This window comes from Sitodiplosis mosellana, unplaced genomic scaffold (assembly GCF_009176505.1).
Source record: "Sitodiplosis mosellana isolate CC-2019 unplaced genomic scaffold, AAFC_SMos_1.0 Smas_scaffold_6150, whole genome shotgun sequence".
Lineage (NCBI taxonomy): Eukaryota > Metazoa > Arthropoda > Insecta > Diptera > Cecidomyiidae > Sitodiplosis > Sitodiplosis mosellana.
The window spans coordinates 4,625,815-4,652,155 of NW_022601391.1; the positions used below are offsets into that span (position 1 = coordinate 4,625,815).

A 26,341-nucleotide genomic window follows, 5' to 3' on the forward strand; every position below is an offset into this window, starting at 1 on the left:
ACGTTTCTAGACGGTAAATAAAGTGCCCGGCAATTCGTCGAAGGTTACTTTTATTCTAAGCGATTCAACTGTAATTTTGACAATTGCAATCTATTGCATGCATATAATTTGATTTGATTGCATAATCGTTTTTCCAGCAAATTTGGACAAAAATAACGAATAGTAATAATTGAATCGAGTTTTTATCGTCTGTTGATCAGTTAACATTCGCGATCATAAGAGTCAAAATGCATTCTCATGAAACTTAAGTTATCTGAATGTCGCCATTGTCGCAGCTCATCATCATTTACAATCAACTTCAAGTTATATCGGTCGGCGGGAGACATGTGTGCGAGTGTGTCTCTGTGTGTGCGTGTTGTATTGTGACAAAGTAGAGAAGAATGAGCAATTTAAATTAAGCCCGTTTTGGTATATAACAAGCAATGGCAGTATCACACATGCAATGTATCGCCTAATACAGGCGTGCCACAGACACACACGTACACAACCATATACACACTGACAGACCACCGCACAATGACAAACGCAACATAACTTGATTGTGTGTGGTGTGTTTCAAATAGCCGTCGAAGAGAAAGAATGTAAGTGACTCTTGCATTCAAAGTAATATCAATTAAAATTGTGTAGACACACACAAAATCGAAACACAAAACAGAACGAAAATACCAAAAACAAAATATAAAATATACGAAAGAGCGTATAAAACGTAAAAAAACCAATTCGTTTCATTGCAACCGTATGTGTTGTTGTCTTTGAGTGAGTTTCATTTTAATTTTTCGTTTTTGAGCTTTGTGATTTTTGGACTCTTACATTGAAGGTTTGGGTCCATTGATGTTTATAATTTTTTTATACTCTTAATTTCCATCCGCCGCTTAATAACAATATATGAGGAAAAAAATACAAGCAACCAGAAAACCACTAAGTTTCAATATCATCGACGACGATATAGCTGGCTAACCAACCAACCAGCGAACGAACAATTTCTTCTATATTACTTCATTCAGTTTTTTTTTTGTTCAACTCTATTCCACCTCTTTCACACTCTGGCGCAAGGGAAACAACGAAACAAACAAAAGTGATTTGGAAGATTGGATAACTACTTAAAGTTGTAAAACAATTTGAACATCGCAAAAATTTACTTTTGAACAGCATGGATCTCGTGTATCTATTACGAATAAAAGCAAAAATACGTCCATATTATTACGGATTATAGGAAAATAGTGAGCCAAATTGAATAGGTGCTTTTCTGTAACGCACTTTCCGTTTACATAAGTGCAAGTGCAAGTGCATATGATTTGAGTTTAATGGGACAACAACTAATCCTGCCATTGAATGAAATATCATTCGACCAAATGATCACTAGTTGTTGCTGAAGTGAGAATAGGGTCCCAGTTTGGTCCTCGTTGTGCTTTCCATAGTGTCCCACTTGAGTTTGACAGTATTGTGGCGAAAATCATTCAACTATTTCATCACACCAAATAAGATAGATTAATTTGAAGTGTGTGTTAGTCCTTGCTTCTTTCTAGTTCTTATGATTGTAGCAAATGTAAATCCATAAAAAATCACCATGGTTTCATCCATCATTACAAACACTTGAAAAAAAACTTCAAAATCTGTTCAATCATACCGAAAATATATCCATAGTTATAAATGCACACATTAAATTCATTTGGATTTTTCATGTTGGCCAATTCACCAATTCATTCTCAACTGTGAAGTGGGTATTTAATTTCAAAGTGATTTGATTTTAAACATTTTGCATTCTAATTGTATCCGATTGAATTCCAAGGAGGAATAGTGATTGATCATATTTATCGTAACAAAAACAAAATGAATATAACACCAAAATAGTGTGATGAGCTTTGAGAATTGGGAATGCACCAATCATATATAATGTTTCATTCGTCCAAATGATGTTCTTTGGTTATCAAAAACAATTGCCACTTCAATCGACAGTGTAAATAGCTTCACAGTCTTTGATACATAATATCAACATGTTAGTGTCACTTGTGTATATGTGATGAGTTTTCGGGATGTGATGTTAAATTGAACTACTCTAATTTACAGAAAAAAACTCACAATCTCATTGTTCCTCCCCATTAGTCTAATTACGGTAGCGAAACAATCGACTGTCTTTACGAATACAATGACTGGTGTGCAAAAGAACGCAGAAAAAGTGTAGTTACAATGCATCGTATAAATTATATTGAAGTATGACAAAAAACAGAAGGTTTCGATGCACATAGCCCCAAAAATATAGACAATCACGGTTTGAGTACAAGTACGTATTTCCCTTTCGATCGTGCGATCTTTTTGTTTGTTTGTTTCAGTTCATCATCAAGCGTTCAACCTCTATATCTCTTGCTCCTCCCGAAGGTCTTGAGCCGCTCTTTTCGATTTGTATTGGTTTCTTCTTGTTACCACTGTACGAATATTTGCTAATGCACAAGTGAGAAAGATGCTGAACGAGCGAGGAGGAACGCAGAAGTTTTCACTCTTATAATTCGATAGTCTACGAATTTGCACGAATATTTTCCAAATGGATATTTTGTTGACCGATCTGGTGATGTTATTGTGGTGAACTTGTTTATACGCTGGCCGATTGCCGTCTTGCGTTAGATATATACGTTGGCTTGTCATGGTTAACTGTGTATGTGACAACAACAAAAATTTGGTTGTTATTATCATCTTCATGCAGAACTTGCCCTTGTGAACAAAATATTGTTCAACATCAATTGTATCCGATTGAGTTCACAATTGTTCATGGTAAAAGATGTATTACATGTTGAATGAGTAAGTTCGTGAGAATAAGACAAAAGGTCATACCAGCAAAACGAAAGATAGTAAAATAACGTCGAAATTCAACACAGAACAATAAATCAACGACGACAGCGGCCAACGCAACGAATGTTTACAATTAACAACTATGTCATAAAACATGAAAAATTTCTTGGACCAAATTAGGGAAATGTTTGAATAAGTCCAAAAAACATTTAGTTTGAACGTTTATTTTAATGAATTCACTGATCGATATGAACTGATTTTTCTTTTGTTCAATGAACTTTTCATTCGCTAAATTTATCCAATTAGATCAACTATACTAATAAAACGTATATTCCATTGCAGGTTTAAAGGATGACACCGGCGTTTTGAAATGATGGTATATGCCGCAAAGACTGGAATAGATATCGATAATCAAGCCAATTTCTGCTAATTTCGTATTTGTTACTCTCATTTTTTCGTCTTATTAAATGTGCTTGTGCCAAAATTTTATCAATATTTACGTAAGATACAATGAACAAATTGGAGTATTCACGACGAAATGGTACTCAGAAAATTCGAATTACAAGTTAGTGTTTCAATTATGCATAGCCAAATTTATTATAATGACCATTTCTAACAACGCCATGTTTTCCCCTTTTATATCCTATGCAAAACCAAATCACAGTTCTATGTGCGCGAAATCTTGTCCGTCGAGATCTATTCCGTAAGTGTAACCATTGCTTCTATAATTTATCCACATTTTCATTGTTTTTATGAACCACTTGGAATTAAGTCCAGAATTTTTTTTATCGAAAAAGAAGAGTACATAATTGATTTCAACCATAAAGAAACACAATGTAATGTACAATTCATGTAACGGTAATGAAAAAAGTGGAACCGGGTGGTTTCACAGTATATGATGAAGATGAATGCTTGTGTTTAATTTAAATTATTCAATAACAATAAGTTAAGTAAAAACGAAATGCAGAAAATAAATTGTATGATCACCCATGCGGCAACATGCTCACTTACGATTTCTGGCTCTTTCCATCTTTTTCCGACTCGATTCATACCATTTTGAAACGAATAATAAATAGCCATTACAAAAGATAGTTCGAAAACACATTTTGCTTTCATTGTTGTTTGATTACCTAATTAATATTACGCTATTCGATATTTCTTATGTACTTTAAGTGAACGTTGAAAAATGATGGGAGGGGGAGAGAGAGAGAGAGAGAGAGAGAGAGAGAGAGAGAGAGAGAGAGAGATCGGTTGTATTAGCTAGAGAGAAAGGTAGCATTAAAAGAATTCGTAAAGAATTTGTTACGATTGTTCGTTTCAAAGTTTGGTTGACTGTGCACATCAAATTTATATGCAATTGACATTTTATTGCTCAACATCAAATAAAAATGAATTGCAAAGAAGGAGCAACCACACAGGCTTCATTTCCAATGTCTATTTCGTTCCATTTATCAATTGCAGGTTTTCCTGATCCGTTCGTGAAAGTTTCTGTGGATGGCACTGGTCAAGTGTACACCACCGAACCATCGAAAGCAACACTATATCCTAAATGGAATACTCATTATGATTTGTTTTTGGGTCGAGGCGATAGTATCACAATTTCGGTATGGAATCATCGCAAAATTCACAAAAAGCAAGGCGGAGGATTTTTGGGATGTGTCCGAATTAGCGCCGCTACCATTCAACGATTAAAAGACACCGGATGTAAGTATTGGCTTTTTTAATTGCAAGTGTTTGAAACGAAATTGATTTATGTTTTCTTTTTAGACCAACATCTGGACCTAAATAAATCATCTGCAGATGACATTGATCCAGTGAAAGGACAGATTATTGTTTCCTTAATGTCTCGTGATGGTAAGTGATTTTCAATAATGATCGTTCTTAAATGACATAACACTTAGCAGCTCCGTGACGCCAGCCCCCCCCCCCCCGGTTCCAAAATTTAAATCCGAGAACAGTTTCGTGTTCTACGCAATTTCTGCTGATTACTGCTCGCTCCGCAGAATTTCTGACGAGCAGTAATTGCCCGAAGTTTCGGAAAAATCGATTTTTCGCATATTTAAAGGTTTTGCTCCAAAAATTAATTCCAAACTAAATTTTAAACATTTTCATGATCTAAGGGCTGATAATAAAAGATCTAGAGGCCCTCTAATTTCTGCCCGGTCCCCACAATTCCTGCTCCAACCGGTGACGAGCAGTAATTGTCCAAAGTTTCGAAAAAATCCATGAAAATCGACTTTTCGCATATTTGAAGGTTTTGCCCCAAAAATTAATTCCAAACTAAATTTTAAACATTTTCATGATCTAAGGGCTGATAATGAAAGATCTAGAGGCCCTCTAATTTCTGCCTGGTCCCCACAATTCCTGCTCTAACTGGTGACGAGCAGTAATTGTTCAAAGTTTCGAAAAATCCATGAAAATCGATTTTTTGCATATTCGAAGGTTTCACGCCAACAGTCAATTCGAAATGAAGTTTTCAATATTTTGATGACCTGGTGGCTGATATTGAAAGGTCTAGATGCCCACTAATTTCTGCTTGCTTCTCAGAGTTCCTGCTTCAACCAGTGACGAGCAAGAATTCGACGAAAATTGGAAAAAAAATTTATGAAAATCGATATCACAGTGCAACAAAGTTTAGGTAGGTCCATGTCACCAGCACCGCCAGTGCTGTTAAACCATAATATGTTATAATAAGTGCTCAAATAGTGCTGGCAGATACCACTTCCAGATTGCAGAAATCTTGTCTAGTGGCTGAGCACTGATCGTCAATATTTTTGAAAAAGTAGATTTTCGGTACATTCCCATGGCAAGTACATGAAATCGAATTTTTTTCGTATCAATGTAGCTCTATGACTCCTGTTCGGAAAAGTGAATCACTGTTTTACAATTGAGTCATGAAGTGAGTCACAATATAACTCATAATTGAATGAGTCATAATCGGAAAGTCATGACTTTCTGTTTTGCGCACCAATACTATACGTAGATTTTTCATGATTTTCGGTATACTCACGCATTCAATGAGTCATATTCATATCAATTCTGATTCTTTGACTCGACTGACTCATTGCCTCTAAAATGGAGTAAGAATCTAATTCGTTTCTTATGACTCATGAAGAGCCAGCCGGTCACATGAAGTTTGACTTACTTTGGACAATGAATGACTTCGATTATGACTCATTTCGATTACTCACTTCATGACTCAATTGTAAAACACTTCACTTTTCCGAACAGGAGTCATAGAGCTACATTGATACGAAAAAAATTCGATTTCATGTACTTGCCATGGGAATGTACCGAAAATCTACTTTTTCAAAAATATTGACGATCAGTGCCCAGCCACTAGACAAGATTTCTGCAATCTGGAAGTGGTATCTGCCAGCACTATTCGAGCACTTATTATAACCTATTATGGTTTAACAGCACTGGCGGTGCTGGTGATATGGACCTACCTAAACTTTGTTGCACTGTGATATCGATTTTCATACATTTTTTTTCCAATTTTCGTCGAATTCTTGCTCGTCACTGGTTGAAGCAGGAACTCTAAGAAGCAAGCAGAAATTAGTGGGCATCTAGACCTTTCAATATCAGCCACCAGGTCATCAAAATATTGAAAACTTCATTTCGAATTGACTGTTGGCGTGAAACCTTCGAATATGCAAAAAATCGATTTTCATGGATTTTTCGAAACTTTGAACAATTACTGCTCGTCACCGGTTGGAGCAGGAATTGTGGGGAGCGGGCAAAAATTAGAGGGCCTCTAGATCTTTCATTATCAGCCCTTAGATCATGAAAATGTTTAAAATTTAGTTTGGAATTAATTTTTGGAGCAAAACCTTTAAATATGCGAAAAATCGATTTTTCCGAAACTTCGGGCAATTACTGCTCGTCACCGGTTACAGCAGAAATTCTGCGGAGCGAGCAGTAATCAGCAGAAATTGCGTAGAACACGAAACCGTTCTCGGATTTAAATTTTGGAACCGGGGCTGGCGTCACTGAGCTACACTTAGCTACGCATCAGTTTGGACTAAACTCTTATAGTATAGGATCGATGCGGATCAATGCGAAAACTATACTAGAAAAAAATGTTTTTTATACACAACAATTTATCTTATGAGGCTTTTCCAACAACTGAAGTGATCGATGATCATGGCTCGAACTATATTAACCCTTCATCACGTTACATACAGTCATGGACTAAATTGAGCGTACGACTGCCAGAAAAATGTATCGCGGACTATTTCATGAACCTAATTTATTTTTTTCAATCAATTCTTTGCACTGTTTGTGGCGTAATTATGTGAACTATTGGGTCTGGGAATTAGTTTTGTCGATTTTTTTAAATTTTCAAACATTTATTTGAATACCAAAATGAAATTACATTTCAATCAAAATATTGTCCATCGGAAGCGATGACCTTCTGCCACAATGTGAGCAATTGACGGATGCCTGCCTTAAAAAATTCCTCATCTTTTGAGGCTATAAATGCATCGAGCCAATTTTGGATTTCTTCAACTGAAGAGAACCGCTCTCCGTCCATATGGTTTTGCATCGATCGAAACAAATGGTAGTCGGAAGGAGCCAGGTCTGGGCTATACGGGGCGTGAGCCAAAACTTCCCATCCGCTATTTTCCAAGTAGTTTTTGACCGATTTCTCAATGTGTGGCCGAGCATTGTCATGTAGGAAAATCAATGTCTCTTTTCTGGTCTCCCATTTCGTGCGTTTTTCTTTGATTGCTTGTTTCAAACGTATCAATTGTTGTCGGTAGAAAGGCCCATCGATGGTTTGACCACTTCTCAGCAGCTCATAATACACCACTCCCTCCTCATCCCACCAAATAGACAGCATTACCTTGTCGCCGTGAATTTCTTGTTTTGGCTGTGATGTTGCTGGTTGGCCGGGCTTAACATACGATGCTTTGCGCTTGGGGTTATCGTAATGAATCCATTTTTCGTCACCAGTGACAATTCGATACAGAAAACCTCTTTTTTTGTGCCTTGCGAGCAGCATTTCGCATGTCACTAAACGCCTTTCAGCTTGCGCTGGCGTCAATTCATGTGGTACCCAATTTGACAACTTGCGAATGAAACCAAGGGCCCTTAAACGATATCCAACAGTGCTTCGGTCAACATTCAATGCTCTGGCAAGCTCATCTTGAGTTTGACTCGAATCTTCATCGAGCAATGCCTCCAATTCCGCATCTTCAAACTTTTTTGGCTGGCCGGGACGTTCCTTGTCTTCCGTGCTAAAATCACCACTTTTGAACCGTGAAAACCACCGTTCACATGTACGTTCCGATAGAGCATGCTCACCATAGGCTTCCACCAACATTCGATGCGCTTCAGCCGCAGTTTTCTTCAAATGAAAGCAAAAAATTAATGCTTGCGGGAAATGTTGCTTTTTCGGTACAAAATTTGACATATTTAAGGCGCAAAAAAAAATGTTTATCCAAACTTCGATGAAATGATAGATGATGATTTTTGTAGTTTGACACTAGACCACTCATGTGAAAAAGAAAAAAGTATTGCCCGATACAACCATGCAAAGTTACGCCATCTTTTGAAAAATCGACACGATTAATTCCCAGACCCAATAATAGTAACCGAGAGAATTTTGATTTTTTTTTTTGGATTTTGTGGTTTTTATTGAAAAATGTACTTTTTTCAATTTCCATGAATTTTCTCTATTTAAACAAATATTAAACGTCGGACCGTACGCTCAATTTTGTCCAGCACAAAAATGACATTCATCTACATTTTTCAATAAAAATCACAAAATCCAAACAAACAATTCAAAATTCTCTCGGTTACTATTAGTTCACATAATTACGCAACAAACAGTGCAAAGAATTGATTGAAAAAAATAAATTAGGTTCATGAAATAGTCCGCGATACATTTTTCTGGCAGTCGTACGCTCAATTTAGTCCATGACTGTAACTTGATACTCATATTAATTATAATGATGAAAATTGCTTTTTTCTTCTAAAATCATAATTTTCATAAAAAATCATTCAAAAAAATGTGGAAAGGAATCGATTTCGGCGTGGTAGGATGATGCGTTCAACTCGAGATATTTTCCATCCAAAATAATAAAATAACATATATTTATGAGTGTTCATTATGAAAGTTTGGATTACGTATGTAATTCATTTTGTATATCCATCATCCAAAAAATTACCTCAATCATAAACATTTACTTATTATAGGACCGAGTGGTAGTGGTAATCCGTTAGCAATTGTTGGACCAGGTGGTGATATTTTGGGGCCAGCAGACGAACGCGAGTCTGTCTCACCAACACAAGCATCAAACGAGCAGCCGGTGAGAACTAAATGATAACTTTTGAACTAATCGATGGCAATATGAAATTTGTGCTCTTTTTGTCGTCAGTTATCTGCACAACGAGAGCGACTCAGTGAGAATGAAGCCTCTTCAACAACACCCACCTGCACAAGTCCTGTAACGCAAAATTTCAATTTAGCCAAAGGCTCAAATTTACCTGTCGATGAAAGTCAGCTAATTAGCAGGAGGCATTCGTCAGAAATTTTAGTTAATTTAGGGAACGAAAATCATAATCAAAACCGCTCAAACGAAGCATCAAATGGGTAATTATTTTACTCTAAATCTTTCGATATGATTTCCTAGTGAAATCCTATTTTGTCTCCTTGAAATAGAAATCCACACTGTGTGCGACAATTATCGGCTGATTCGATAACACCAACACATACAATGGCCGAAACGAGTACATCGAGTGGAAGTCAAGTGAGTCAACACACACAAGTACCGCCAAATGAATCCACAAAACGTTCACAGCATGGACAACAGATAGGAAATTTAGTCGGTGATATGAGTGCAGTAGCCTTGGATAGTAATAATAGTCAGCAAAAGACATCTCAACAGCAATCTCGACCAAATCAAACAACACTCGGTAATCAGAATATTGGCACCAGCACCGGTAACACAAACGGAACACAACAAACGCAGACAAATTGGCAGCAAACCAGCCTAAATGCCGCTAATGGCAATATCAAAACCATTTCGTCGGAGAATTCGACAGGTTAGTTAGAGGTTCTAGCTTGGGAATATTTAATGTTTGATTCTGTCTTCAATATTATTAGGTATTAGCTTCACGACTTTCCAAAATTAAATAGTAGTCTGTCCGTAGTATCATCAAATCAATAAAATGTGAAATGACCTTCCTACAGTAGTGTTGGTGTCTGTATTCGACCATACATTTATTTTCGATGCATTCCGTTTACATAGTAATACAAAACAAAAGAATGAAAATTATCAATTTACCCATGTTTTTGAAAATTGAATTAATCAATTTGTTACTTCAGTCGAGAGAGTTCTAACGGCATACACATTAACAAAACCAAAAATTAAAACAAATTGACTTAGAACACACCGCACCGGTAGTCCCATCCAGTAGTCCCATATTCGCAATTAAAAAAAACACAATGAATATTTAATTTCACAGTGTCTCCATCGAGATCGGTTGCCGAATCAACAGACACTCCAAGAGCTATTGATGTACATCAGAGGCCGCGAAGATCCTCACGTAATTCAGAAGATTCGTCAAATCGTCGATCCTCAAGACAATCAACATCGAATGCGGCGGCTGTTAGTTTAGTTCGAAGCGGTGCTCAATTCGCTCGTCCTTCATTGAATCTGCCGCATGGATACGGTAATTCTAATATTCATATTCAATTTTATTTCAGTAAATTAGTATTTTATTAGTAATTTAAAATTACAAATTTCAACTATCGTAATCTTATTATTTTAAACTATAGAAATGCGAACAACACAGCAAGGACAAGTGTATTTTTATCACATACCATCTGGTGTTTCAACGTGGCATGATCCTCGTATACCTCGTGATTTTGACTCACAAAATATAGCTTTAGAATCATTGGGACCTCTGCCAGCCGGATGGGAGCAACGAAAAACGAATACCGGTCGAGTGTATTATGTGGACCACAATAATCGTACGACACAGTTTACGGATCCACGTCTGAATGGTCACATAATCAATATGATTCGTCGTCAAAATCAAGCGAGTGCGGCGAATAGTCCATGTATATCATCCAATGGTTCAGCAAGCGCACAACAGCAACAACAATCAGCCGCACACAGTGCATCGAATGGAACGCGTACATGCAGCAGCAGCAGTAATACCATCAGCAGCAGTGCGAGCAACAGCAACAATACCAGTAATAGCACAACAAATGATTCGTCTCGCATTTCAGCAACAAATACATCACAATTACCTGTACCTGCTGATCTACCACAGAGTTTGCTGGAAAGTTCCGAACTTTTGCCAAAGTATCGCCGAGATTTAGATGTGAAATTACGAAATCTAAGATCCGAATTACAAACATTGCAACCACAATCTGGCCACTGCCGGTTGGAAGTATCACGCGCTGAAATATTCGAAGAAAGTTATAGACTGATTATGAAAATGCGTCCAAAAGATATGCGAAAGCGTCTTATGGTGAAATTTCGCGGTGAAGAAGGTCTGGATTATGGTGGTGTTGCAAGAGAATGGCTGCACCTTCTATCACGCGAAATGCTCAATCCACAATATGGCCTATTTCAATACAGTAGAGAAGACAATTATACACTTCAAATTAATCCTGATTCAGGTAGATTCTTTGATTTGACTTACGGTTGAATGTTCACATCTTTTCAAGAAGCTGCTCTCTGGGAAAAGCCAGAAACCACCTTCATAAAGGAAGTCGGAACACTTTTTACACTCCCAATACTCATATGTAAAATAAATAAAACGATTCTTTATTTTTACATTAGGTATAAATCCGGATCATTTGACCTATTTTCATTTTGTGGGTCGCATACTAGGTATAGCAGTTTTCCATGGCCACTGTCTGGATGGTGGTTTCACGACACCGTTTTATAAACAAATTCTCAATAAATCAATTACATTGAGCGATATCGAAGGTGTTGATTCGGAACTACATCGAAGTCTCACATGGATGTTGTACGTATGAAATGCATTATAAAAAGACAACCGAAAAATATATATAACTCATCTCATGTATCAACTTATTGCAGGGAAAACAAAATAACTGGAATCATTGATTCAACATTTAGTGTTGAAAATAATAGCTTCGGTGCATTAGTTGTACACGAATTAAAAGCAGGGGGCTCAAGTATAGCTGTAACCGAAGAAAACAAACGTGAATATGTCAAATTATACGTAAACTATCGATTTATGCGCGGGATAGAGCAACAATTTCAATGGCTGCAAAAAGGTCTGTAAAATGGTATTTTTGGTTAATAATCAAAAATAGTCTAGCAGAAAATGTCGAATTTTAGGTTTTTGTGACTTGATACCGATGCAATTGCTGCGACCGTTTGACGAACGTGAATTGGAACTAATCATTGGCGGCATTTCTGCAATTGATGTTCAGGATTGGAGGGCAAATACACGACTAAAGCATTGTACCCCAGAAACTCCACAAGTGCAATGGTTTTGGCAGGTTTGTATCGTTTCAAACATTTCGGGAGTTGGAAAAATTTGAAAGAAATTTTGGAAATGAAAACTCATGCGAAATATTAAAAATTTCAGACAGTCGAGTCGTATACGACGGAGATGCGTGCACGTGTACTTCAATTTGTGACTGGATCGTCACGTGTGCCATTGCAAGGATTCCGGGCACTACAAGGTTCGACGGGTGCTGTTGGTCCGCGGCTATTCACCATTCACTTGACAGCCGATGTTCCAACGCAAAATCTACCAAAAGCGCACACTTGTTTCAATCGCATCGATTTACCACCATATGAAACTCAACAACTTCTTTACGATAAATTAACACAAGCCGTAGAAGAAACATGCGGTTTTGCTGTCGAATAGGCCCATTCGGCAATTTCAAATAAATGCGATCGAACGAATGAATGAAAATATTTGTAATATTTTTTGTCAATTGTTCCATCAACTGTTTCAATAATTGCCTAGAAATACGTTTGCCGATTTTAACAAACAATCTGACAATGTAGCCATTTGCCGCATTGTGCATCCGATTGTCAAAATGGACATGCAGCATATATATATATCTATTCGTGAGACGTAAAAGAATATATGTTTTTTCAATTTATATTTTCTAAACCGCAAGTATGTTTTCTGTTGATTCTGTCAGCGTTAAAAGAGAGTATGTTGACATGCCTTGGGTTGTTTGGGATTTTCGCGGTTTTCGCGGAACTGATAAGAGAATGCGACTTTGTATATTCGGCAAATTTGTAGTACTTCAAGTCTTCTATATGTTTTTGTTGCAGCTAATTATGTTCTATCAGTTGAGCTCAGATTGCGCACAAAGAACTTTTTTTCTTGAAATTTTTCACTTTTTCACGTCGCATATAAGAGATAACTATTTGCAGCAAAGTTATAATACAAAAACTTGAGTGCTACAATTTCGTTGAAGACAGGCATTATTTCTTATCAGTTCCGCAAATGTGAAAAACCGGGGCAACCATCCGAAAAACAACAATGAACACACTATTCGGTTTACTATTGTTAAATGCAATGAAAGACCAATGTGAATTTTGATGTATTTGTAATGTACGGCATTAGATTGTTGAAAAATCACAATATATTAATTGCATTAGTCTCTACTTCCGTTTATTGCTTTGAAGTTGAAAAAACTTACGTTCTTCTCCGTCACCAATAGAAGAATATAAACATGAAACATAATTGGAACCAATTGAATTGTGAGGAACGATTTTACTACGTAAAATTTAGATTTTTTTCAAGTGATTTTGTGTATATTTATAGAAATAATGAGTAGACATTTTTTAGGGTCACTATTGTTATATTATAACCATAAAAACGACGAAATTGTAGATTATTGTTAAAAAAAAACTATTGATGGAAAAAGAGGATACTTTTGCACAAACGGTCGACTAATTCGTTTAAACTATAGGACCGCAAAATCAGTCATCGTAAACCTCTGAACACAAATCAGAATTGACAAATCAAAAACAACAATTACGATTAATAAAAAAAAATTGGAAAAAAATTAAATAAAACGAATCATTCTTGCAAAAACATGGCATATCATTCTAATTGCGTACTGTTTCGTTGTACAAAAGACAAGAGGCCACATTGAATTTTTTTACAATTGCATCATCGATCAATTATTATCGACTGAACCAGTTCTGTGGACAACGCTTCTTCCGTAAGGACTGTTCGGTGAACACGTTGAATCAGTGACTGTGCGTTATTTTCAAATCCAATATATAGACAAAGGACTAATCATGAATTTATGAAATCTTTTATACTTCTTCTATTTCTCTGAGGTTAATAGAATCGATATTACAATTTTTAGTGTATATTTTTTGCTTCTGTTTTCTATGTATTTTTGGAGTATTCGAATGCATCGATTTCATGTCACAGTCCAATTATTCTGCATTCTTTTAGATATCCTTTTTTACATAGGGGTATTTATTAAGTTTTTAAAAAAATTACGAATGAGACACATACAAAACATACGTCCTTGAAATTCTAAAATAATAATTTTTGATCTTTACCTTATCCATACGAAAATATGCCGTTTTTGTAAGTTCATGATTCACAGAAAACAATGATTTTTTGAAGCAAAAATTTATTTAAAAATATTTACGTTTTATTTTTTGTGTTAACAATAAACTGGTTTGTTGACAACATTTTTACATACAGTGTTTTAATTTCGATGTGTAAAAACTGTTCTGAAGCCATAATAGAATCAATGTGGGCTTACTAGTCGGCTTTCTTTTTATTTCGATTACGATTTTTAACGTTTGATGTTTCATAGAAATTGGTACCAATCTTCTTCCGTTTTTGTGCTCGTTCCACAGCGCGCCGTTCTTTGGCGGTTGTTTTCTCGGGTGTCTTTTTGTCTTGTGGTTTGATATTTTCAACATTGAATTCACCGCTGCTAGCTTTTGCTTTGACTATTGGACTCTTTTTTGGATTGACAGTTAGCTTTGTTGGAATTTTTCGTGCCTTTCTGCGAACTACTTTGTTTAAAGTTTCGTCGTATTCATCTTCTGAATAAAAATCACTAATGCCGGACGATTCATCATCTTCCTTAACTTTTCGTTTACTAGCTAATCTTCGTTCTTCGCGTTGTTTCTCGAGCAATTCGAGATCAATTTTTTCTAATGCACGAATATCATCCTTTTCGAATTCCAAACCGACACGAATCTTACGGAAATCTTGTACTTGTTGCAGCTCTCGACCTTTCTTAACGGATTCGCTTACTGATATCTTATCCGATTGATCATCAGCGAGTGTCGATTGTGTTATATTCGATTCATTTTCTTTGGATTTTGGCACTTCGTATTCTTCGGGCGCAACATAATAAGGTAGTTTACCACGTTGAAAGTCATTGAGCATCATTTTCGCAACAGCTCGTACATCTGGATCACCACCTTTTAACAATTTTCCGCTGCGTTTTGCCAACTGCTCCAAGAAATCAATGTGCGATTCCCATTTATTGATGTGATAGGTCTTTCTGAGGTATTCGTCGCGAACGCGCTTCAAAACTGTTTCCACATAATCTTCTGGGCAAGTGACCAATTCAACGCGAACGACACCCTTCAGTACTTTTTCGGTGTCAGTTTCGGCCGATGGATAGACGACACCCGGACAATCGATCAGGAAAATACGTCGCATCAATGTAATGTATTGCCATACTTTTGTTTCGCCAGCAATTGGAGCAACATTACACACCTTTTTGCTTCGAAGTGCATTGATAATTGACGACTTTCCGGTGTTTGGATAGCCGATGAAACCAACACTTATCTGTTTTTTATCGATATGCAATTTGCCCAATTGACGCAACAAATTGATCAAGGATCCTTTACCGAATGGATGTGTTAGTGACGCATGGAAAGCGATTGTTGGATATTCAGCACTTAAAATAGCCACCCAACGCTGTGTCACCCATGTTGGGATCAAATCGACTTTGTTGAGTATGAAAAATAAATGTTTGTGAGGTTTTTCCTTGCGCAAAAACTCCTCAATGTATTTCGACCGAGTTCCCATCGGATCTCTGGCGTCAAGAACTTGCAATATAACATCAGACGAATCAATAACTTTGTGCAATTCATTCCAAATCCGTTTACTTTGACCAGCACCAAATACCCAATCACGAACAACATCCTTCGAATCGGCTTCATCTTTTACCAAATCAACATCTTTATTCTCATCGTATTTGTCTGATGCATCTAGTGCGTTTTTGGTCATGTCCTCCAAATCACGAACCTTAATATTTGGTCGTTTTCTCTGCTTCTTCGGGCCAAATGTGGTGTTAAAACTCTCCGTGTCGAGCAAATGAACGCGTTGATATTTAGCGGTTTCATTCAACAAACTGATCGGTAATTGTGATGGTTTCATCACCACTTGATATGGGTCTTTGATTGCTTTACCCATTTCCTCTTGGAATTTTTGCAGGGCATTTTGAGATATGACACGTGAATTACTAAACCATTTTGGTGTTGGTTCAACACGAGCCATTGTGCCAGATGATAAACGCCCTTGGAATGGTGCTGGTGTTATGATTTTTCCACTTGGGTCACGCTTTGCCTTGAAGTTTCTATACATTTGCAATCGTTTGATGGTGCCTTTCGTACGTGGCTTTGAAACACCTTTTAATCCGCTTGTTAATCGCTCTGGATTCATCGAATGGCCACTACGATTGAAGCCCTCTTTACGAGGCGCTCCAGCTGTGGATCGGACTTTTGGCATATTTCACGCGTTTTCTGCTATAATTTCAGTATATTTGGCAAATTTAGTAAATCAATGTATTTGAAATATTCAATAAGAAGTTATAAAAGAAAATCGTCCAAACATACCTTTTCCAATAAAAACAGTAAATGATTTACTTCAAACTATGAATCAAAATTGGAATTTAATCAATTCAGATGTCAACAACCATGGAAAATGGATAAAACTCTTATGCACATTAAAGAATGTGTGTACACCATGCGGTTAGCGTTGTTATTTATTGTTGTCCCACTATATTGAGGTTATGTGCACACGTGACTTTCAGTTGAGAAAAATGACATTTCATTAGGTGATTTGACAGTTGAATTTTCGTGTGAGTGTTCAAAAATACGGGAGAATCAATACAAAATACACATCGCACCAATGCATGTGAAATTCTAATTTTTATTTATAAAATGTACTCGCTTTTAAATAGATCCACCTAACTTGAGCTCGATAAGTATTAGTCAAATCGCCAACATACATAATCAACGCGGTTCTTCTTGCTATCTTGTCTCGCGATTTGCTTTCGATTAGCACTCACACAAATCATTCACACTCGCTCGATTTGCTTGCGCTGTGTTCTTATAAATTAAGTGAGATTTGTAACAGAAAGAAAAATGAGTGAACTTGATGAAAAGTACGATATAATTGACGAAACAACCCCTCCAAATGCTCCTTTATCTGCGAAATACAAAAGGTCAGTTTGCCAATGAAAATTGAATGCATTTTAATATTTACCGTTTGAAAATTGATTTTTGACATAACCATGTGTTTTAATAAATCAATGCTCTAATTAGTCTCATTTCAATCTTATCTATAGGAGTTTTGCATATTATACCATTCAGGAGAGGCTACCTATTATTCTGACAAAAGTGATTGACCAAACAATTCGCGATAAGGATGAAATAGCTGATATTTTCAATGGAGAGGTAAATGACTAAGTAAAACTCAGAACAGAGAATGAAAAAAAGAAATTTAAAAATGAAATGAAGATCGTTATCACAAATCTTACATTCATAGGGGATCAAGGATGATACCAAAGAAGTTGTTGGTAATATTTCACAACTGAAATACGAACTACAAACCAACAAAGAAATAACGCCATTAGATGGAGAAGGTAATTTTAATTAGAAGAATAAAAAACAATGTAACAAGTGAGAGCGATTGACTGCGATTATATTGCACAATACTTTTGTACTATTTTTATTAGAGTTTGACAAGGATGTATGGAATGCATTTATTGAGCAGCTAGGTGAAAACAATACATATTTTTCCGTTAAATGGCTCTACGCTGAATGTTATCTATATCGTCGTTTGAAATCGATTTTCGAAAAAAGGTGCGTTTCATATATCACTTTCATAAACCGTTTTCATTTATATTTTTCGAACAAATCGAAAAAAATCAATCACAATTTGATTTGAATGGTTTTTTTGCATTTGCAGCCCCTTGTTAAAAACCTACGACTGTTTTCGAAAACAAAAAGATGCTGCGTTCATTACATCGTTGGATGCTATCAGTCAAGTACTTCAGCATATAACCGAGTTTTATAACAAGCATGCCAAAGCCGAAGAATCAACAATACTTGAGCTTGAAAGCTTTTTCAAAATATTGCTACGAGTGAGTCGGCTCAATTTATAATTGCTTCTATGAAAATATGTAACATTTATATTTTTTAGATCAACTTGTGGGGTAATCGATGCGATTTATCTATTTCTAATGGTCGCGAAGTCAAACAGGCAGGAAACCCATTTGAAGAGCTTGGTTCGTTTGAATCGTGCATACTACATGATCAATCGCAAGATATTTGGGATTGCTTGAAATCTGGTGGAAAATCCTGTAGTATTGATATTATTATGGATAATGCTGGATACGAAGTGTTCACTGACTTTTTGATTGCCGATTTCATTCTTCGATATGATTTTGCAAATAAAATTCGGTTTCACTGTAAAGCCATACCGTGGTTCATTAGTGATGTCGTGTACCGTGACTTCAATTGGACCATTCGGAAATTGACTGAAAGTGATACAAATGTAGTGAGATCATTTGGAGAACGATTGCAACAATACGTGGACGCAGGTCGAATTCAATTACAACCGACCGATTACTTTTGGACGAGTCCATATGAATTTCAAGCGATGCAATCCATTGCACCAAAATTATATGCAAGCCTTGCAACCAGCCATTTATTGATATTTAAGGGTGACCTCAACTATCGTAAACTTTTGGCAGACACAAATTGGCCATTTGATTCCCATTTTGTTGATGTACTCGGTGTTTTTCGTCCAACGAATCTATGCACCTTGCGAACCGTTAAAGCTGATTTAATTTGCGAGTTACCCAATGGAATAGCAGATGAACTATCTAAATTGGATCCAATGTGGATGGAAACGGGCAAATATGGAGTTATGCATTTTGCACCTAAGATTTAAGTACTATGCAATTTTTTTGTTTTTGCTTCATTTAATTTGATGGATACAAATAAAGACGCAATTTGAATTACACGTTCGTTTGAGAGACAAAAGAAAACGCTATTCAAATAGATTTGAACAATTTTAAATTAACTGAACGTTTCGAATATTTTATTGAAGAATTTAAATACATCACAAAAATACAAGTGTCGGAATATAGCCATTTGTTGCGTTTCGTTTGTTTTATTTCCATTCGGCAATCACACTGTTTCCGTCCTGAATCGAATAATAATCGAGCGTTTTATTGAGACTATCCATATCGACAACAATATTATTCTCATTGTCAACGTATTTCAAAACTGCGGTTCCCTTAAGATTGGACTTTTGGTCACCCAATAATTTTGCAACTAACTGTTGGAGCGTCAAAACAGTTATATTTCGTGAGATTCGTTTTATTGTTGCTTGGTGTGTATTGCCATTAATTAATTTTAGTGTGACAAATTTAGAGACTTTTGGTACGGTGGAAACGATATCGTCTGGTTGCCCATACTCTGAAAAAGATGAACCATAAATTATCATTTAGTTATTATTCAGTAGTGAAATTGGAATTAAACTGTTTTTTGGTACTTACTTTCGATTAGTTTTGAATAAACTCGGCATCGTCTCAGTAAGTTCGTGCGTAATTCATTGTTTTCCTTACTCTTAACCCAATCGACGCTGTATCGCTTCCAAATATCATATTCGGCGCCTCGTCGTTCCGTTCCATTTATTTGTTTCTTATTCAAAACCGTGAGATTGGCGATGTGACCGATTGCACAGGTGAACGTTTCCTCATAACCAATATTATCGCTTATGGTAATTGATAGATTCGAAAGAGCTTTGAGTTTATCTAATTCGTTAAATATCATTGCTTGATTGATCAAGTGGTTATCGTTTAGGTTCAACTCTTCAAGGCTTGGGAAAATGTCCAAATATTCATTCCAATCACATTCTGGTAGCTGGATCGTCTCAATATGCGTAGCAATGCAATAAAGCGTTTGCAGTGTTTTGATGTTGCCTAGTTTAAGGACTTCACTGAAATAATTCAACGGATTTCCTTTTATATCGAGAAATTTCAGATTGCGAAAGATTTTTGTTGTGTCTGGTGGTTGCAAAAAACTGATTGAGTTCTCTGCAATTGAAATTTGTTCGATATCCGGCCACAATCGAGCGATATGCATTACATTTGACCATTGTCGCAAGTTACACCGCCGCAAATTTATATTCTTCAAATGGCGAAAGTACTTTTCAAGTTCAAAAATTTCTTCCTCTGTTGGTAGCCGCAAACGATTTCGCCTTTATAAGAACACAATTGATCAATAGGTTCAATGCTCAAGAGAGTTTCCGTAAAAATTTCATACTTACGTTAGATCTAAATGCTCTAGTTTTGGCAATTGCTTCACAATATCAGCTAGTACATTCCATGTTGGTATGAGAGATGCAGTCAAATCGAGTACAAGCAAATTAGCAAATGTTGATAAATCACCTGCACTATTGATATTCGAATTTGGAAGCGAAACTGTTGTCAATTCCTTGCGGTGACTGATGGAAGAAATATGAGAAAAACAGTCCATATATTCATTAATGAGAACAAATTTACATAGGAAAGGTTTCTGTTCAACGTTGAAACAATTATCTAATTACCTTTCTTTGTCTTGTGTTCGATTGTCGCTAACAAATTCGAAAAGAGATGCTTTGATTTGTCGTTGGGTGGCTTTCAGCAATTCGTTATCCAAAATCGCATCGAACATATATCGGCATTCGATAGCTGTACGCATATTTTCAAATTCAGCAATTTTTCCAGGTCGTATCATTGACCCAGATGTTGGATAACTAATGGATTCAATTAGACAGTAGGAAAAAAACATACGTCACAAGACGCAAGGATGAGTTGTGATTCACACACAATATGTATGTAATGCAGTCTACTCGACTAGTATATAAATTGTTTGTATACTAATGCAAACGAACACATGCGCAAACATAAAGATTGCGTTTGTCTATTTCATATGGACCAAAACGCATCCACAGACAGGTCATACGAATGGAGTGCAGAGATTTACCTAGTTTCGAAGTACTTAACGCCATCAACAGTCCCGTTATGCTTTCCACGCTCCGGATTATCCCATTCAACACCAATATATAAGCCTGTGTGACCGTCGACCTACATTTCCAAAGAAAAGGGAAACGCCGATATAATCACTGTCAACAGCAACAACAAATGTATAATATCGAAATCACATCAAACGTTTATTTACTGCAGAATTGCATATGAAAATGGGTTCATTTTTGGGTCATCGCAAAACGAATTTACACTTGATTAGTGGGAATTTGACCAACATCGAATAGGGATATCATATGAGCTTGATGAATTTTGATAGGAATCTTTTCAAAATTCCTGGAACATGCCCATTTTGATTCTATACCCTTTCCAAAGAAATATCAATATAAATTTGAAAATATTCGACATATTCATGCCTAGTCATTCCATTCAAAATTTTGCTTTATTTTAGTGAACCCTTGGATCTTTTTTGTTGGATATTGTATGGAATACTTTGGATCAAACGAATTTAGTTTTGAGGCCCTGTTCCAAATACTTCCATTTGTGTGGATTTCTAATATTTCTGGTATTTCTTTATACAATAGTGTAAATGTATTCCGAGTAGTTTTTTTTTTGTCAAAGTAGTTTTTTTTTTGACCCAGAAATTTATTCAATTGTCTCTAGATTTGCATATGGATTAGGGCCTTATTCTTGGCAACTTTTACTCTTTTGAGTATTGAAACCACAATGTATAAAATGTGCCAATCTATCTTACCTCTCCTATGTATTTGATGGTGGCCAGGTCATTGTCGCCATATCGGATGCGTGCTCCAACTTCCAAATCACTTATGTCGACTCGGTTACTCATGAGGTTACAGCAATGAGAACAACGGCCTACCATGCTCAAAGAATCCTATGATTGTTGTATTTAATCTCTGCGGAATTGTTTCTTCCGTCTCACGGTTGAGAATTGTGGCTTCAACTTTGATCAATCGATGGACGATGTAAAAAATATTCAGCACACTAGATTTCCAGAATTTCGATGTGATTTGTTGTTTTCTAAAATTAGTGACATCGATCAATTTTGTTTTTCCGTTTTACTGATTTATTTGATTAAAATCCGAGTTTCAAATGTCGATCTCGAAACAAATGTCTGCAGAATCACAAAGTATTTTCACATTCCAAAATTGGAACTCGATGTAAAAAATCAAGCTCCCACGGCAAAATAAAAAAAAACGAATAGGATTGAATGAACGAAGGGCAGACGTGTTTTGGTGTTTTGCGCGTTGAATTTTTTTACTTGTCAAATCGCAAAGCAAGTAATCCTTTATTTCTCTTGCGTCCACTTTGCTTCGATTCTTTGGATGGATAGAGGAGAAAGAGAGCAAATGAATAATGTGGTGTAAGCTCACATGTGTTTACTTGAAATGTTTTCGAACTTCGAATCCTGATGCACATCGAACACTGAAATTGTGATCTTGTTCGTTGAATACATTACCCACACAAACTTGGATGGAATCACTTCTGCACTAGGATAAAGAGAAGAAGAAAACCACACACAGAGCATACACATGTAAAGCACACCAATTTGTTTGTTAGCGACGACGATTCTGTCTCGCTTTTTTGTTGTCGTGCGTCCTAAGTGTAACTTGTTACATTTGGATTCACAAAAATATGAACTTTGTCATCGCTTGTCTCGACCAAAACCAATACAAATGAATTTTTTGGTTATGGCTACGTCGTACCAATTCGTACATGGGTATTTACCAACAGTCTTACTGCGTGGTTTCCATTCAATAGTAAACTAGAATAGCTCACGGAAACATAAATACACACCAACACATGCATTGAATGCATGAACGTTCTCATTTCGCCTGGAATTAAACGGATTACAAAACACGCGAACGATAGAAGTTTTGGTCAATAAATTGTCGAATATTATTATTTCACGCTGTTAAACAGCAACTAAATAATTGTTGTGTGTGCTCAAAATAAATAACTATTAACTGTGCTAGGTATTTCTTTTCCTACAGTGAAGCAAACGTGACAAAACTTTGACATTTCAATATTGATAGTGACATTTCTCTCGAAGAAGAAAAGAAATATCAACATTTAAGGTGTCTGCTACATTGAAAAAAAAATCACAAGCAAAAACAAGAAGATCAAAATATTTACGTCAAATTCATTTGGATTCATGAGTATCAAATGAGTTCGGGATTTGTTACAGAGACCGAGCTCGCAGAAGCTCGCAAAAAACGACAAGAAGAATGGGAAAAAGTTCGACAACCAGATGAACCATTAGGTAAATAGAACTTAGGTTGGATAAGTGAATGTAACTCTTGTTTAATTTTGGTAAACAATTTTCAATGAATTTTCAAATTAATAAAATACAGAACGCCCTGAAGAGTCTTATGATCATCGCTCACTGTACGAAAGACTCAAGGAGCAAAAGGATAAGAAAGACTTGGAATATGAAGAAACACACAAACTCAGTAAGAATAGCATTGACAAACTGAAAATGCAAATGTATGACAAGAGAATGAATTTATTTTAGAAAATTTGATTCGGGGCTTGGATGACGATGAAATCAATTTTTTGGATATAGTTGATAAAGCGAAGCTAGAAGCTGAGAAACAACAGCAAATTCATGAGAAAAACGAACTGTCCGAATTCCGTCAGCGTGTTGCATCATTACAAGACCAATTCATCGAGCAGGTACATGGAAACACTTATTATGAATGGCGAAGATTTTTAACGATTTACGTTGAATTTTTACAGAAAATTTCGACAGCTGCAAAGTCAAAATCGATTAAAACACCCGCAAGGCCGTCACAAAAATCGATTTTAGCTGGTGCAGTCCGGAAACGTGTTGCTACTGATAACACCAATGACAAGTCTAAAGAAGGGAATGTGCCCGCAAAAGTTAGCAAAATGGAAAATTCCATCAGCTCAACGGCCGAGACAAATGGTAAATCTGATGAACATGGAAACACCTCAAGCAATAGCCTAGATCTTAGTGTTCATGATAAAGGTGCATTGAAATGCATCGGAATTTTACCGGGAATCGGAAAGTACAAGGATTCAAGTGATTCAGAAAAAAGCACAGATACGGACGACGACTACGATTTCAGCGACTTTGATTGGGTCGGACGAAAGATGAAGAGGAACGACAATGGTTGTGATGACTAGCTATCATTGGATTAGGATTTAGTCAAATGTTAAATAATTTCAACCATAAATAAATTGTCGTGTTCCGTAAACAGCTCCTGTATGCTCTCTGTATTAACAACAAACCTCTACTTTATTCAGCCAGTACTTGGCGGGGTGGCACATGTTTATTGAATGAAATGAAAATAAATAATTATTTCGAAATTCTAAAAAAATTGGTATGTATTTAAATCATTGGACATTAATTCTGAATCCGCTTGTGATGGACTCCCCATAGAAGGGGAGGGTGAAAATTGACTATGAATGGAAAAAATTGCAAAGTGGAATGAAAATTTGTTTTTTCGTCATCGGCAATATCTCCGATTTCCAATGATACTATTCCATATAAATTTCTTCATAACTATACACGCGCCATCTGTGTAATGGAAGGGAAATGAGCGAGCGATTTGCGTAATAGAATCAAACGGCTAGAAACGCCAATTTGAATAAATTTAATTTATTATTTTATTTCTATTTTTATATATTTATTTTAACTCAAGTAGATAAGCGAACAATTCCAATTAAGAATTCATCAAAATATCAACATTTTTCAGTAGTTTTGCGAAATCATAGTCCATAAAACAAATATAAAATAAATACCAAAACACCATCAAGTAGTGGCATCTGCGGTAAAAAAATGTTTGCTATATTTGGCGCCTTTAGTAAAAAAAATATCAGCTGTCAAACGTTAAATGCCGCTCTGAGTTTTTTTCTGCTTTAAAATCTATCAAGAACACATACAACGCATAGAAGTGAAGTGAACGTAAAACGCTAGGCGATTGATACAGGATAAAAATTTTCACGGAGCAAAAAATCGACGGCAATTTTACTGATTTTACCAGTATACATTTTACGATATTGATATATTTTTGTGTGTAATGAAATTCACAATTGAATCTATTGTATGAGCGGGAAATTTTTATCGATTGAGTTGTGTAGTTCAGTTGTTTAGCCTAATCTTTAAAAATCGCCATTTTGACTTTTTGGTGCTGGTTTTATTTTCAAGAAAACTTATCTTGATCGGTCTCCATAATATTCAATATTTTTATTTAGATAATTTTTCCAGTTCTCGTTGGAAAGTGCTTAAATTGCGCCGTTTTATTTACCATTTTACTCATCAAAAAAATTAAAAACTCAAACATATTTCGTTGGAGCTATTGGTGGCTCGCATAGATTAAAGAATTTTTGTTTAGTATGAATATAAGTGAAAAATTGTTGTGCATCATATCGTCTACGATGGAACGTTAAATCAGGATAATCTACAAATCTTCCGAAACAAAAACTTATAAAATAGTGCAAATTGTGAGGAAATTTTGCTTCTTGAAAAGGTCACAGAACCCATGCCTTTAAAACTGCGTCCGAATTATATATATATATAGACTTGCTTACATACATATGTGTAATTGAACGCTAAGACTTATGACATTAGTCTCGTAAAACCGGTTGAAAAAAGTGTTTATGTTTTCAGCAAATTTCTATAAAAAATACTAAAAAATAAACTCAAAACTTGAACAACGTTACATCCAATCACTTTTCACCGAAAACCAAAAACAATGGCTCAATCAAGCAATGCTGTCAATGTTGTGATCCACGATGCAAATGGTAAGGACAAGCACATTTTAATTGGAATTACTTTAGCTTGTAATATTTATTATGATGGACTTGGACTTCTTCCGAATGATGGAAAATTGACTCCCCCGTAAATTAAGTTGTTAACTATTTATATTTAAATGTATTTATTCAGTTCTGGAGGAATTTTGTTTAAAGAAATTTTGTATCATGTCAACTCAGCTAAATAATGAATTTCACTTACTACGCACAATGATCTAATCATAATACCAATCAATTCTGACACTCAATTACATTTACTGTTGTTTATCATTCTTTTTGGGTATTAGGTAAAATACATCGCAGTCGAGATTATGATTCCAAACTCACAAAATTTATTCAGGAAATTCTTTTTACCCGAGATGTGTCCTACTTCTTTTTGATTCGATTAATAGAGTCGGTTTATGTCAGATCTTCTGTTAAGTATCACGTAGAGGGTTTCTAGCAAACATGTGTTTTAAGATTGCTGAGCATCTCAGCATTTCGTAAGGC

At 35.9% G+C, this 26,341-nt stretch overlaps 5 protein-coding genes across 38 annotated transcripts; 3 read left to right on the forward strand and 2 right to left on the reverse strand.

The window, feature by feature from the left end:
• Nucleotides 1–21: 21 nt before the first annotated feature.
• Nucleotides 22–13,842, forward strand: LOC129574244 (E3 ubiquitin-protein ligase Smurf1). 30 transcript variants are annotated; one of them, XM_055455998.1, is made up of 16 exons: nucleotides 556–1,996; nucleotides 2,068–2,281; nucleotides 2,377–2,793; nucleotides 3,127–3,349; nucleotides 3,449–3,487; nucleotides 4,246–4,488; nucleotides 4,552–4,638; nucleotides 8,989–9,101; nucleotides 9,171–9,385; nucleotides 9,455–9,837; nucleotides 10,261–10,467; nucleotides 10,574–11,425; nucleotides 11,589–11,778; nucleotides 11,853–12,052; nucleotides 12,117–12,280; nucleotides 12,370–13,842. In XM_055455998.1, the coding sequence occupies exons 4-16, from the start codon at nucleotides 3,295–3,297 to the stop codon at nucleotides 12,652–12,654; spliced, it is 3,033 nt and encodes a 1,010-aa protein (XP_055311973.1). In that variant the 5' UTR covers nucleotides 556–1,996; nucleotides 2,068–2,281; nucleotides 2,377–2,793; nucleotides 3,127–3,294; the 3' UTR covers nucleotides 12,655–13,842. The 30 variants fall into 30 exon arrangements, with proteins under 30 accessions (XP_055311963.1, XP_055311962.1, XP_055311964.1 ...); XM_055455994.1 differs by having other exon boundaries at nucleotides 2,377–2,766; XM_055456010.1 differs by having other exon boundaries at nucleotides 2,377–2,650.
• LOC129574248 (nucleolar GTP-binding protein 2) lies at nucleotides 13,504–16,839 on the reverse strand. Of its 2 annotated transcripts, none has more exons than XM_055456024.1 (2): nucleotides 16,632–16,839; nucleotides 13,504–16,538 (listed from the first exon to the last, which is right to left on the reverse strand). In XM_055456024.1, exon 2 carries the CDS (start codon nucleotides 16,522–16,524, stop codon nucleotides 14,533–14,535), a length of 1,992 nt encoding a protein of 663 aa, XP_055311999.1. In that variant the 5' UTR covers nucleotides 16,525–16,538; nucleotides 16,632–16,839; the 3' UTR covers nucleotides 13,504–14,532. The 2 variants fall into 2 exon arrangements, with proteins under 2 accessions (XP_055311999.1, XP_055311998.1); XM_055456023.1 differs by having other exon boundaries at nucleotides 13,504–16,541.
• Nucleotides 16,840–16,993: 154 nt separating this feature from the next.
• Nucleotides 16,994–19,177, forward strand: LOC129574251 (damage-control phosphatase ARMT1-like). Its single transcript, XM_055456030.1, has 6 exons — nucleotides 16,994–17,242; nucleotides 17,366–17,474; nucleotides 17,566–17,662; nucleotides 17,756–17,882; nucleotides 17,989–18,163; nucleotides 18,223–19,177. The coding sequence occupies exons 1-6, from the start codon at nucleotides 17,163–17,165 to the stop codon at nucleotides 18,973–18,975; spliced, it is 1,341 nt and encodes a 446-aa protein (XP_055312005.1). The 5' UTR covers nucleotides 16,994–17,162; the 3' UTR covers nucleotides 18,976–19,177.
• LOC129574250 (tubulin-specific chaperone E) lies at nucleotides 19,084–22,800 on the reverse strand. Of its 4 annotated transcripts, none has more exons than XM_055456029.1 (7): nucleotides 22,447–22,800; nucleotides 21,810–22,093; nucleotides 21,057–21,157; nucleotides 20,638–20,826; nucleotides 20,359–20,535; nucleotides 19,586–20,289; nucleotides 19,084–19,505 (listed from the first exon to the last, which is right to left on the reverse strand). In XM_055456029.1, exons 2-7 carry the CDS (start codon nucleotides 21,933–21,935, stop codon nucleotides 19,198–19,200), a joined length of 1,605 nt encoding a protein of 534 aa, XP_055312004.1. In that variant the 5' UTR covers nucleotides 21,936–22,093; nucleotides 22,447–22,800; the 3' UTR covers nucleotides 19,084–19,197. The 4 variants fall into 4 exon arrangements, with proteins under 4 accessions (XP_055312004.1, XP_055312003.1, XP_055312001.1 ...); XM_055456028.1 differs by having other exon boundaries at nucleotides 22,533–22,786; XM_055456026.1 differs by having other exon boundaries at nucleotides 21,810–22,392; nucleotides 22,533–22,784.
• Nucleotides 22,801–22,834: 34 nt separating this feature from the next.
• LOC129574254 (PSME3-interacting protein) lies at nucleotides 22,835–24,417 on the forward strand. The gene is made up of 4 exons (XM_055456034.1): nucleotides 22,835–23,336; nucleotides 23,428–23,526; nucleotides 23,589–23,749; nucleotides 23,813–24,417. Exons 1-4 carry the CDS (start codon nucleotides 23,240–23,242, stop codon nucleotides 24,221–24,223), a joined length of 768 nt encoding a protein of 255 aa, XP_055312009.1. The 5' UTR covers nucleotides 22,835–23,239; the 3' UTR covers nucleotides 24,224–24,417.
• Nucleotides 24,418–26,341: the final 1,924 nt, after the last annotated feature.

Bases quoted from the DNA above. Each gene is read 5' to 3' on its own strand.
- LOC129574244 (XM_055455988.1), top strand. From the start codon at position 3,295: ATGAACAAATTGGAGTATTCACGACGAAATGGTACTCAGAAAATTCGA. The intron at 9,386-9,454 runs GTAATTATTTTA...TCCTTGAAATAG, and splicing joins TCAAACGAAGCATCAAATGG to AAATCCACACTGTGTGCGAC. The intron at 10,468-10,573 runs GTAATTCTAATA...TTTAAACTATAG, and splicing joins GAATCTGCCGCATGGATACG to AAATGCGAACAACACAGCAA.
- LOC129574248 (XM_055456024.1), bottom strand. From the start codon at position 16,524: ATGCCAAAAGTCCGATCCACAGCTGGAGCGCCTCGTAAAGAGGGCTTC.
- LOC129574251 (XM_055456030.1), top strand. From the start codon at position 17,163: ATGAGTGAACTTGATGAAAAGTACGATATAATTGACGAAACAACCCCT. The intron at 17,663-17,755 runs GTAATTTTAATT...TATTTTTATTAG, and splicing joins AACGCCATTAGATGGAGAAG to AGTTTGACAAGGATGTATGG. The intron at 17,883-17,988 runs GTGCGTTTCATA...TTGCATTTGCAG, and splicing joins AAATCGATTTTCGAAAAAAG to CCCCTTGTTAAAAACCTACG.
- LOC129574250 (XM_055456029.1), bottom strand. From the start codon at position 21,935: ATGGTAGGCCGTTGTTCTCATTGCTGTAACCTCATGAGTAACCGAGTC. The intron at 21,158-21,809 runs GTAAGATAGATT...TTGGAAATGTAG, and splicing joins CCATCAAATACATAGGAGAG to GTCGACGGTCACACAGGCTT. The intron at 19,506-19,585 runs GTAAGTACCAAA...CATCTTTTTCAG, and splicing joins TTATTCAAAACTAATCGAAA to AGTATGGGCAACCAGACGAT.
- LOC129574254 (XM_055456034.1), top strand. From the start codon at position 23,240: ATGAGTTCGGGATTTGTTACAGAGACCGAGCTCGCAGAAGCTCGCAAA. The intron at 23,527-23,588 runs GTAAGAATAGCA...AATTTATTTTAG, and splicing joins TGAAGAAACACACAAACTCA to AAAATTTGATTCGGGGCTTG. The intron at 23,750-23,812 runs GTACATGGAAAC...GAATTTTTACAG, and splicing joins AAGACCAATTCATCGAGCAG to AAAATTTCGACAGCTGCAAA.